The following is a 12,345-nucleotide window of genomic DNA, read 5'->3' on the forward strand; positions in this document are numbered from 1 at the left end:
CCAATCCCTCCCAGCATCAGGGTCTTTTCCAATGAGTCAACTCGTTGCATCAGGTGGACAAAGTACTGGAGTTTCAGCTTTAGCATCATTCCTTCCAAAGAACACCCAGGGCTGATCTCCTTCAGAATGGACTGGTTGGATCTCCTTGCAGTCCAAGGGACTCTCAAGAGTCTTCTCCAACACCACAGTTCAAAAGCATCAATTCTTCAGCACTCAGCTTTCTTTATAGTCCAACTCTCGCATCCATACCTTACCACTGGAAAAACCATAGTCTTGACTAGACGTGGACTGGGGTAAAAAACATTCTGGTCAAAGTAAGAATTAGTGGGGGTGGGGAGCGGAAACCTGAAAACTGCAAAGTTTATTTTGCCCTGTTTTCAGGTGAATTGAGTGACATGAAATGATATTTCTTAAAATTAATGTTTGAATACATTGCTATGAAATTTCTTCTAAAGTACTAATTCCTATATCCTAAGAAAATAGTGTATGCCTCGGTTACTGAAAGAGTTCTAAGTACTGGATTCTCTGCTAAGTACTTTACATATATTATCTACTTTAATCATACCCATCTTCTGAAAGGTAGAGATATCTTCATTTTAAAGATATGATACTGAGATCCTTAGAGGTTCAGTGATTTGTCTAGGATTTTATGACCGCAGGCCCATTAAAGCCCTTGTTCTTAACCCGTAGACCTTGTACTAAATAAAGATATGAAAGATTACTATAATGTGAGTATATGGTGATGTCTGTTGACCCAGGAGCATGTCTTTGGAAAGTAATCTCTAATTTTTTGGTTTTAAGAATGGGAAGTTGCAACCCAAAACTTATCAGTTCAGTCACTCAGTTATGTCCAACTCTTTGCAACCCCATGAACCGCAGCAGGCCAGGCCTCCCTGTCCATCACCAACTCCCAGAGTCCACCCAAACCCATGTCCATTGAGTTGGTGATGCCATCCAACCATCTCATCCTCTGTCGTCCCCTTCTCTTCCTTCCCTCAATATTTCCCAGCATCAGGGTCTTTTCCAGTGAGTCAGCTCTTCGCATCAGGTGGCCAAAGTATTGGAGTTTCAGCTTCAAAATCAGTCCTACCAATGAACACCCAGGACTCATCTCCTTTAGAATGGACTGGTTGGATCTCCTTGCAGTCCAAGAGACTCTCAAGAGTCTTCTCCAATACCACAGTTCAAAAGCATCAATTCTTCGGCGCTCAGCTTTCTTTATAGTCCAACTCTAACATCCATACATGACCACTAGAAAAACCATAGCCTTGACTAGACAGACCTTTGTAGGCAAAGTAATGTGTCTGCTTTTGAATATGCTATCTAGGTTGGTCATAACTTTCCTTCCAAGGAGTAAGCATCAGCAGTGCTAAGGGGAAGGTTCATAGCAATACAAGCTTACCTCAAGAAACAAGAGAAAAATCAAATAAATAACCTAACTCTACACCTAAAGCAACTAGAAAAAAGAAGAAATGAAGAACCCTAGGGTTAGTAGAAGGAAAGAAATCATAAAAATTAGGGCAGAAATAAATGAAAAAGAAACAAAGCTAAAAGCTGGTTCTTTGAGAAGATAAATAAAGTAGACAAACCATTAGTCAGACTCATCAAGAAAAAAAGGAAAAAGAATCAAAGCAACAGAATTAGAGATGAAAATGGAGAAATCACAACAGACAACACAGAAATACAAAGGATCATAAAAGACTACTATCAGCAACTATATGCCAATAATATGGACAACATGGAAGAAATGGACAAATTCTTAGAAAAGTACAACTTTCCAAAACTGAACCAGGAAGAAATAGAAAATCTTAACAGACCCATCACAAGCACGGAAATTGAAACTATAATCAGAAATCTTCCAGCAAACAAAAGCCCAGGACCAGACAACTTCACAGCTGAATTCTACCAAATATTTAGAGAAGAGCTAACACCTAGCCTACTCAAACTCTTCCAGAAAATTGCGGAGGAAGGTAAACTTTCAAACTCATTCTATGAGGCCACCATTACCCTAGTACCAAAACCAGACAAAGATGCCACAAAAAAAGAAAACTACAGGCCAATATCACTGATGAACATAGATGCAAAAATCCTTAACAAAATTCTAGCAAACAGAATCTATTAAAAAGATCATACACCATGACCAAGTGGGCTGTATCCCAGGGATGCAAGGATTCAGTATTTGCAAATCAATCAATGTGATACACCACATTAACAAATTGAAAGATAAAAACCATATGACTATGATGGAGATGCAGAGAAAGCCTTTGACAAAATTCAACATCCATTTATGATAAAAGCCCTCCAGAAAGCAGGCACAGAAGGAACATACCTCAACATAATAAAATCCATATATGATAAACTCACAGCAAACATTATCCTCAATGGTGAAAAATTGAAAGCATTTCCCCTTAAATCAGAAACAAGACAAGGGTGCCCATTCTCACCACTACTATTCAACATGGTTTTGGAATTTTTAGCCACAGCAATCAGAGAAGAAAAAGAAATAAAAAGAGTCCAGATTGGAAAAGAAGTAAAATTCTCACTGTTTGCAGATGACATGATCCTCTACATAGGAAACCCTAAAGACTCCACCAGAAAATTACTAGAGCTAATCAATGAATATAGAAAAGTTTCAGGATATAAAATTAACACAGAAATCCCTTATATTCCTATACACTAACAATGAGAAAACAGAGAAATTAAGGAAACAGTTCCATTTGCCATTGCAACAAAAAGAATAAAATACTTAGGAATAAATCTACGTAAAGAATCAAAAGACCTATATATAGAAAACTATAAAACACTGATGAAAGAAATTAAAGATGACACAAATAGATGGAGAAATATACCATGTTCATGGATCAGAAGAATCAGTATAGTGAAAATGAGTATACTACCCAAAGCAATCTATAGATTCAATGCAATCCCTATCAAGCTACCAACGGTATTTTTCACGGAACTAGAACAAATCATTTCATAATTTTTATGGAAATACAAAAAACGTTGAATAGCCAAAGCAATGAGAAAGAAGAACTAGAGGAATCAACCTGCCTGACTTTAGACTATACTACAAAGCTACAGTCAGCAAGACAGTATGGTACTGGCACAAAGACAAATATAGATCAGTGGAACAAAATAGAAAGCCCAGAGATAAATCCATGCACCTATGGGCACCTTATCTTTGACAAAGGAGGCAAGAATATACAATGGAGAAAAGACAATCTCTTTAACAAGTGGTGCTGGGAAAACTGGTCAGCCACTTGTAAAAGAATGAAACTAGAACACTTTCTAACACTGTACACAAAAATAAAATGGATTAAAGATCTAAACATAAGACCAGAAACTATAAAACTCCTAGAGGAAAACATAGGCAAAACACTCTCCGACATAAACCACAGCAGGATCCTCTATGACCCACCTCCCAGAGTAAGGGAAATAAAAGCAAAAATAAACAAATGGGACCTAATTAAAAGCTTTTGCACAATGAAGGAAACTATAAGCAAGGTGAAAAGACAGCCTTCAGAATGGGAGAAAATAATAGCATGTGAAGCAACTGACAAAGAATTCATCTCAAAAATATACAAGGAGCTCCTGCAGCTCAATTCCAGAAATATAAAGGACCCAATCAAAAAATGGGCCAAAGAACTAAACAGACATTTCTCCAAAGAAGACATATAGATGGCTAACAAACACATCAATAGATGTGTTGCAAAGTCACAGATGATCAGATACGCAGCTGATACCACCCTTATGGCAGAAAGTGAAGAGAAACTAAAAAGCCTCTTGATGAAAGTGAAAGAGGAGAGTGAAAAAGTTGGCTTAAAGCTCAACATTCAGAAAACTAAAATCATGGCATCTGGTCCCATCACTTCATGGCAAATAGATGGGGAAACAGTGGAAACAGTGTCAGACTTTATTTTTTTGGGCTCCAAAATCACTGCAGATGGTGATTGCAGCCATGAAATTAAAAGACGCTTATTCCTTGGAAGGAAAGTTATGACCAACCTATACAGCATATTCAAAAGCAGAGACATTACTTTGCCAACAAAGGTCTGTCTAGTCAAGGCTATGGTTTTTCCAGTGGTCATGTATGGATGTGAGAGTTGGACTGTGAAGAAAGCTGAGTGTGGAAGAATTGATGCTTTTGAACTGGGATGTTGGAGAAGACTCTTGAGAGTCCCTAGGACTGCAAGGAGATCCAACCAGTCCATTCTAAAGGAGATCAGTCCTGGGTGTTCTTTGGAAGGACTGATGTTGAAGCTGAAACTCCAGTACTTTGGCCACCTGATGCGAAGAGTTGACTCATTGGAAAAGACTCTGATGCTGGGAGGGATCTGGGGCAGGAGGAGAAGGGAACAACAGAGGATGAGATGGCTGGATGGCATCACCAACTCAATGGACATGAGTTTGTGTGAACTCCGGGAGTTGGTGATGGACAGGGAGGCCTGGCATGCTGCAATTCATGGGGTCACAAAGAGTCAGACACGACTGAGCGACTGAACTGAACTGAACTCAACAAACACATGAAAAGATGCTCAACATCACTTATGATCAGAGAAATGCAAATCAAAACCACAATGAAGTACCATCTCATGCCAGTCATAATGGCTGCTATCAAAAAGTCTACAAACACTTTTTGTAGTTTTGCTGGAGAGGGTGTGGAGAAATGGGAAAGCTCTTACACTGTTGGTGAGAATGCCAAGTAATACAGCCACTATGGAGAACAGTGTGGAGATTCCTTAAAAAATTGGAAATAGAACTGCCATACGACCCAGCAATCCCACTGCTGGGCATATACACTGAGGAAACCAGAATTGAAGGAGACGTGTACCCCAGTGTTCATTGCAGCACTGTTTACAATAGCCAGAACATGAAAGCAACCTAGATGTCCATTCGTCTAGCTGTGGTACATATACACAATGGAATATTACTCCGCCATTAAAAAGAATACATTTGAATCAGTTCTAATGAGGTGGATGAAACTGGGGCCTATTATATAGAGTGAAGTAAGTCAGAAAGAAAAACACCAATACAGTATACTAACACATATATATGGAATTTATAAGGATGGTAATGATGACCCTATATGCAAGACATCAAAAGAGACACAGATGTAAAGAACAGACTTTGGGACTCTGTGTGAGAAGGCAAGGGTGGGATGATTTGAGAGAATAGCATTGAAACATGTATATCACCATATGTGAAATAGATTGCCAGTCCAGGTTTGATACATGAGACAGGGTGCTCAGGGCTGGTGCACTGGGATGACCCAGAGGGATGGGATGGGGAGGGATGAGGGAGGGGGGTTCAGGATGGGGAACACATGTATACCCATGGCTGATTCATGTCAATGTATGGCAAAAACCACTACAATATTGTAAAGTAATTAGCCTCCAATTAAAATAAATTAATTTAAAAAAGAAAAATAAAATATATCTATCTGGCTGTAAAAAAAAAAAAAAAGAATGGGAAGTTGTCCAAATGGCCACCAAACTTTCTGTAAGCTTGTATTTTACAGGTCTTTTAGACCTCAGTTGATCCCAGGGCTATTCAGTTTTGAAGGATAAATTTAATGTTCCTTTCACTTAATTTTTATCTTAATTTTTGGGCAGTATTTTCAAAAACAAACTTGTTATTTGCATAATATGTTTCCACCTCATATATAAATGAATAAAATAGCGATACTGTCAAGCATGGGAACAACAATGCAGTTCAATTTCTATTGTCTATCTGGTTAAAATTGAGGGCTGAGATGAATAGATTGCCATTTAAAATCTGCTGATGCATTTATTTTAGGAATGTTGTTGAGGATATCACTATAATTACTCATTAGCCCCTACATCAAGATGGCTTTGTAAGAAATATTTCATTCTAAGTGTCATAAGTTTTTTATTTCTGTAACTGAACTGACCATGTTTCCTTTGTTGATCTGACTGCCATATCTGATCTAACTTTTATTTTCAGTTTTCCTTTTTTATTTTGTTATTTGTATAAGATAATAAGAAGTTAATATTATGCTTCCAGGGAGACTTTTTTCATACTTTTTGGATATTCAGAAAATTTACCTAAACCATTGTCTGGTGTGTTTATTAGTAGGATATAATGTACCTCCTCATTTTGAACTTAATTTTGTTCATATGAATCAGATATATATTGATTGTTTGTATAACATTCAATATATAACATATATAACATTGTTTGCCAATAATACTGAAGTATTAATTTAAATACTTACACTTAATTGTAATAATTTACTTTAAATTTATTATTACCAAATAATTCCACATTAAGATATGAACAGATCAATTATTTCTAATTTTGGGAATTTGTATTTAAAAACTTTGCAACCTGCAGTGTGAATGTCTTGGTCTTCTAGTATGTAAGAATGAGCTATAGTCATTGTTTTTCTCTTATCAAACTCAATCTAACTGTCTTTCATGATTCCTGTGATACCTTCTATCTAAAATAACTGATCCTTTATGTTTGAAAACATCTCATTTTGGGAATACAATCTAATTGGTAATTTTAATTAAATTAATTTGTTATAATGTGTTTATTGTTCTGTGGGTATACCATTGCTTTCTGTTTATAATATTTCTTAGTATTTGTTCATTTTTGTGATACTGTTATCTGATAATTTGAGTAAATCCTAGCTGAATTATGTTGCCACATTATGTCTTCAAAAGGGCATAAAGTCAGTACACATGCTTCAGTAATATCTGGTTGTTTTACCCTTATGTTTCCAGTTGGCAATTTGAAATTATGGCTTCAACTGCACTTTAAATATGTGATAATAGCATGTGTTTCTAATAAGGGCCAGCACCATTTTGTTCAGATAGTGTGAATGGTTGTCACTCATATATGACAAATGCACCTTCATCTGCTTCTTTGATAGCCCCCTAAAAACCATACCCTCAAATCAGGCCGATGAAATTAGCTGCTGTGTAAATTGTGTGTCTGAGTGGTTCATTATCTAATCACCGTCAGAACCACAGTGATAAAGTAGATTGAAGCAGGGAAGAGGTCTGCCAGATGATTTCACACACACCGCCCCCCCAAATCCGGTTTCCCTTGGAAACCCTAATAGTGCAGTTTAGAACTTCAGACTCTCATGCCTGGAAAACAGTATCTTTTAATGTACCAAACCTGAAAATACCGGTAGTTCTGGAGCATAATTTTCTTTCTGTAAAAATCATAATTTTATTTATTTCAATCAGTTTTTGAAATGTTGAAGCTTTTGAATTATTATTTTACTGATAGTGCCCTAAGTAGTATGAAATCAGAAGAAAAAAATACTCGGTCTTACTTGTAAGAATTCAGAATAATTTGAGTAAATTGTTAACCTTCTAGGAATCTTGACTCACTCTAATAATGACCTTTGTGTTATTTGTTTATTGAATTGCTTTGCTTTAATTTATTTTAGGTGCTTTTGAAGATGATGATATCACACATGTTGAAGGAAGTGTAGATCCTGTTCGAGATATAGAAATAATACATGAAGAGCTTCAGCTTAAAGATGAGGAAATGATTGGGCCCATTATAGATAAACTAGAGAAAGTGGCTGTGAGAGGTGGAGATAAAAAACTAAAACCTGAATATGTAAGTAAAATTTATAGCTTCTTTAGATATTTGAGTTCATTTTCTTTGATTAATTTTTTTAAAATAAAACACATATAACATCTAATATTGTTATGGAATTTTAGGATTCAAGAATCATTTCTCTTTTTTTTTTAACTTTTACTAAAGCAGCAAATACTTTTAAAGAGAAAAATAGAAACAAGCATTTTTCCCTATTATTTATAATTCCCCGTCATTATTTATAATTGGTATTTATAGTTCCCCATTGCCTTTTTTTCTTTAATTTTTAAAAAATTTATTTTTTTAATTGAAGGACAATTGCTTTACAGAATTTTGTTGTTTTCTGCCAAATATCAACATGAACCAGTCATAAGTGTACATATGTCCCCTCTGTCAGAATGATTCAAGGATCATTTCTGTTAAAACATTGTTGAAAAACTTTGTTTTCTCTTGACAACAAAGGATTGTTGTGATACGCTGGTTAAGTATTCTTAGCAAGCCATATTTAGCACTAATATTGAGTATTTATATGGTTACTATTAGTAGCCTCAAGTTTTAATGTTGGAAAGTGAAGTCACTCAGTTGTGTCCGACTCTTTGTGACCCTGTGGACTGTAGCCTACCAGGCTCCTCCGTCCATGGGATTTTCCAGACAAGAATACTGTAGTGGGTTGCCATTTCCTTCTCCAGGGGATCTTCCCAACCTAGGGATCGAACCCAGGTCTCCCTCATTGTAGGCAGATGCTTCACCATCTGAGCCACCAGGGAAAACCTTTAATGTTGGAGATGTGGAGTTTTCTGATGAAAACTTGCCAAATTTAACTAAATGACTGAATATGAGTTTTGTGGATTTGAAGAAGTGATTTATATAAGGAATTGGTCTTCCATAGCAATTGACTGAATGAATGCATTATTAATGTAGACAAATAATTTTAACGTTTTATGTGGTGAAAACACGTCATTGTCTTTAATATTCAAATATGTTTTCTATCACATTATTGTGAATACTCTTTAATAATATTCTAATCAATGTTTCAAAATTGGTTTTGAAGCTTTTAGTTTAAATTAAAAAAAATAGTCTTTTACCATAAAAAAGCAGCTTGATTATATATTTTCTCATTTATTAACATCTTCCATAAACTGTTCTTGCTTTTTATGGCTTTTTTATTATAGGAAATTTTCTTTCTTTTTAACTTCTCATGTGATTTTAATATGCTTATTTTTTATTTTCTCATTTTTAGAAGCTGATTATCTTTTCTTTTTGTTTTCTCATTTATTTTTAATAAGTTTGGCAAACACAGTTGATTAGGGAACTCTAATAGGAAGAAATCAATTACAGAATCTAAACATAGGCACACTACCAATTAATTATGGTTGAAAGTGCCTGGTCCTAAAGCAGAGAGACCTGTGTTGTGCTACTCATTTCTTGATAGTTTGGAGCGAGCCCAAGTCATTTGACTTTTCTTTACATCATGGTTATTTCACTTTTTCCCTATGCAAATAGAGTGGAGAAAGGAAAGCAATTTGTCTGTGGAAATTATAAAAGATTTAGAACAGAAAAGGGGATTTCACATATGGATAAAGATATTCCTTTCTGAAAAGGGGAAAAATCGTGAGAAAGATTTTGGGATTGAAGGCAATTCCTTTGCCCCAAACAACATGGTTTTCTGATTAGAATAAAGCTGAGCAGTCATCCTTTAGTTAACTGATGCTTACTGACATTCTTATCTGTTTCAGAAGCATTAACTGTCTTAAAAATAAAATTTGTTGATCTTGCTTTTACTTATACGTGGGGAAAAGAGACATTAGATTCTTCTGAAATTCTTGGGCTACCATTTCCTGGCCTTTCTTCTTGAAGAAAATTAGAACACCTATTACTTCTTATTTCCAAACACTGAGATTATTTCGTCATTTTCTTTCCTCAGATTTAGCTGCTTCAGAATAAAGTATAGATTTGTGTTTCTCAGCTTTCTTTCTGATTATCATTGTCCCTAAGGAAAATTTAAGTTAATTAAATTTCTCCCTAATGAGAGAAATTAAGTACTAATGAGTAAGAATTTGTTGGATAGAGTTGAGCATTGGAGGGCCACAAAGTATTTTAATAACTAGGTTTTTCTTTTTTTCCACTCCCTAGAGTCAATTTTTGCCTCTCTAGGAGTAATATTACCTCTATTGTGCATTTATGGGGCTTCCCTGGTGGCTTAGTGGTAAGGAACTCGCTGCAACAAGATCCTTAGAAATTCTAATACATAATTATTTTCTGTAACCCAAGAAATATGAGAGCCAAGAGAGTACTAAATAAGATAATAAGTCTCTTGTGATTTGGTCTTTAAGTCATGTCTGAGTCTTCTGCGACCCCATGGACTGTAGCCCACAAGGCTCCTCTGTCCTTGGGATTTCTCAAGCAAGAATACTGGAGTGGGTTGCCATTTCCTTCTCCAAAGGATCTTTTCAACCCAGGGATTGAAGCTGAGTCTCATTCATTAGCAGGTGGGTTCTTTATCACTGAACCACCAAAGAAGCTTCAGTAGTTTCCTAGGGCTGCCATAACAGTTACCACAAACTAGATGGCTTAAAATGATAGAAATGTATTCTCTCACAGTTCAAGAGGCTAGAAGTCTGAAATCAAGGGGCCAGCAGGGCCATGTTCCCTTGAAAGCCTCCACGGGAGAGTCCTTTCTTGCTTTTTCAGTTTTTGGTAGCCCCAAGCATTCCTTGGCATGTGGCGGTATAAGTTCAGTCTCTGCCTCCATCTTCACATGGCCACCTTCCCCTGTGTCTCCATCCAGGTTTCCCTCTTCTTATAAATGAAGGTGTTAGTCACCCAGTCATGTCTGATTCTTTGTGACCCAATGGACTGTAGCCTGCCAGGCTTCTCTGTCCATGGGGTTTCCTAGGGAAGAATACTGGAGTGGGTAGCCATTCCCTTCTCCATGGGACCTTCCTTACGCAGAGATTGAACCCAGGTTTCCTGCATTATAGGCAGATTCTTTTATCTTATGAGCCACCAGGGAAGCTTCTTATAAGGATACCAGTTATAATCAGTTTAAGAGCCCACCGTATACCAGATAGGCATCTTTACCTAATTCCCATAAGACTACACTCTGAGGGATACAGATTTCAACCTATCTTTTGAGGATACATTAAAACCTTAACTTTAACACCAGAGACATCAAGATCAAGATTGATTTTAAAGTGTATATACATTCTACTGGGCTTCCCTGGTAGCTCAAGTGGTAAAGATTCCACCTGCAATGCAGGAGACCCTGGTTTGATTCCTGGGTCAGGAAGATCCACTGGAGAAGGGATAGGCTACCTACTCCAGTATTCTTGGTCCCTGGTGGCTCAGATGATAAAGAATCTGCCTGCAATGTGGGAGACCTGGGTTCAATCCCTGGGTTGGGAAGATCGCCTAGAGGAAGGCGTGGCAACCGACTCCAGTATTCTTGCCTGGAAAATTCCATGGACAGGGGAGCATGGTGGGCTACAGTCCATGGGGTCACAAAGAGTCGGACATGACTGAGCAGCTAAGCACAGCGCAGCACACACATTCTGTTTGGAAAGACAAAATTTGGAAATGAAGGTAAAAAGCTTTAAGGATCATTTTTATTTTGTATTAACTAATTATTTGGAAATCATCATACTTAAAAGATATTTATAAAACTAACAGTTATCTGATTAAACCACTAAATAAGGCAACCAGGAATTGTAAATAATAGATCTGTTTTTCTTGTCAGTCTCTCTGAATTAAATAATTAATGTCCCCCAAACATATAGCTATTAGCAGATTTCTTCTCATTATTCTTAAGGCAGTTTTTAAAGTTAATTTTTACCTAACTTAAAAAACATTAAATGGGAAAGATTAGAGATCTCTTCAAGAAAATTAGAGATACCAAAGGAACATTTCATGCAAAGATGGGCACAATAAAGGACAGAAATGGTAAGGACCTGACAGAAGCAGAAGAGATTAAGAAGACGTGGCAAGAATACACAGAAGAACTATACAAAAAAGGTCTTAATGACCCAGATAACCACGATGGTGTGGTCACAAACCTAGAGGCAGACATCCTGGAGTGTGAAGTCAAGTGGGCCTTAGGAAGCATTACTACAAACAAAGCTAGTGGAGGTTATAGAATTCCAGCTAAGCTGTTAAAAATCCTAAAAGACTATGCTGTTAAAGTGCTATACTCAATATGCCAGCAAATTTGGTAAACTCAACAGTGGCCACAGGACTGGAAAAGTTCACTTTTCATTCCAATCCCAAAGAAAGGCAATGCCAAAGAACGTTGAAACTGCTGCACAGTTGTGCTCAATTCACATGCTACAAGGTAATGCTCAAAATCCTTCGAGCTAGGCTTCAACAGTACATGAACTGAGAACTTCCAGATGTATAAACTGGATTTAGAAAAGGCAGAGAAACCAAAGATCAAATTGCCAACATATGTTGGATCATCGAAAAAGGAAGAGAATTTCAGAAAAACATCTACTTCTGCTTCATTGACCATGCTAAAGCCTTTGACTATGTGGCTCACAGCATACTGTGGAGAATTCTTACAGAAATGGAAATGCCAGACCACCTTACTGCCTCCTGAGAAACCTGTATGCAGGTCAAGAAGCAACAGTTAGAACTGGACATGGAATAACAGACCAGCTCAAAATTGGGAAAGTATATCAAGGCTGTATATTGTTATCCTGTTTATTTAACTTCTGTGCAGAGTAGATCAAGTGAAATGCCAGGCTGGATGAAGCACAAGCTAGAATCACAATT

The 12,345-nt window shown here is 36.8% G+C and overlaps 1 protein-coding gene across 1 annotated transcript in view; it reads left to right on the forward strand.

Moving 5' to 3' along the window:
- Positions 1–12,345, forward strand: part of OLA1 (Obg like ATPase 1) — a 164,085-nt gene that overhangs the window by 87,685 nt on the left and 64,055 nt on the right. The window contains exon 5 of the mRNA XM_006063037.4: positions 7,424–7,599. Coding sequence (XP_006063099.1) covers positions 7,424–7,599 — 176 coding nt within the window. The remainder of the gene's footprint in view (positions 1–7,423; positions 7,600–12,345) is intronic.

Source organism: Bubalus bubalis, chromosome 2 (genome assembly GCF_019923935.1).
Source record: "Bubalus bubalis isolate 160015118507 breed Murrah chromosome 2, NDDB_SH_1, whole genome shotgun sequence".
NCBI classification, from domain to species: Eukaryota; Metazoa; Chordata; class Mammalia; order Artiodactyla; family Bovidae; genus Bubalus; species Bubalus bubalis.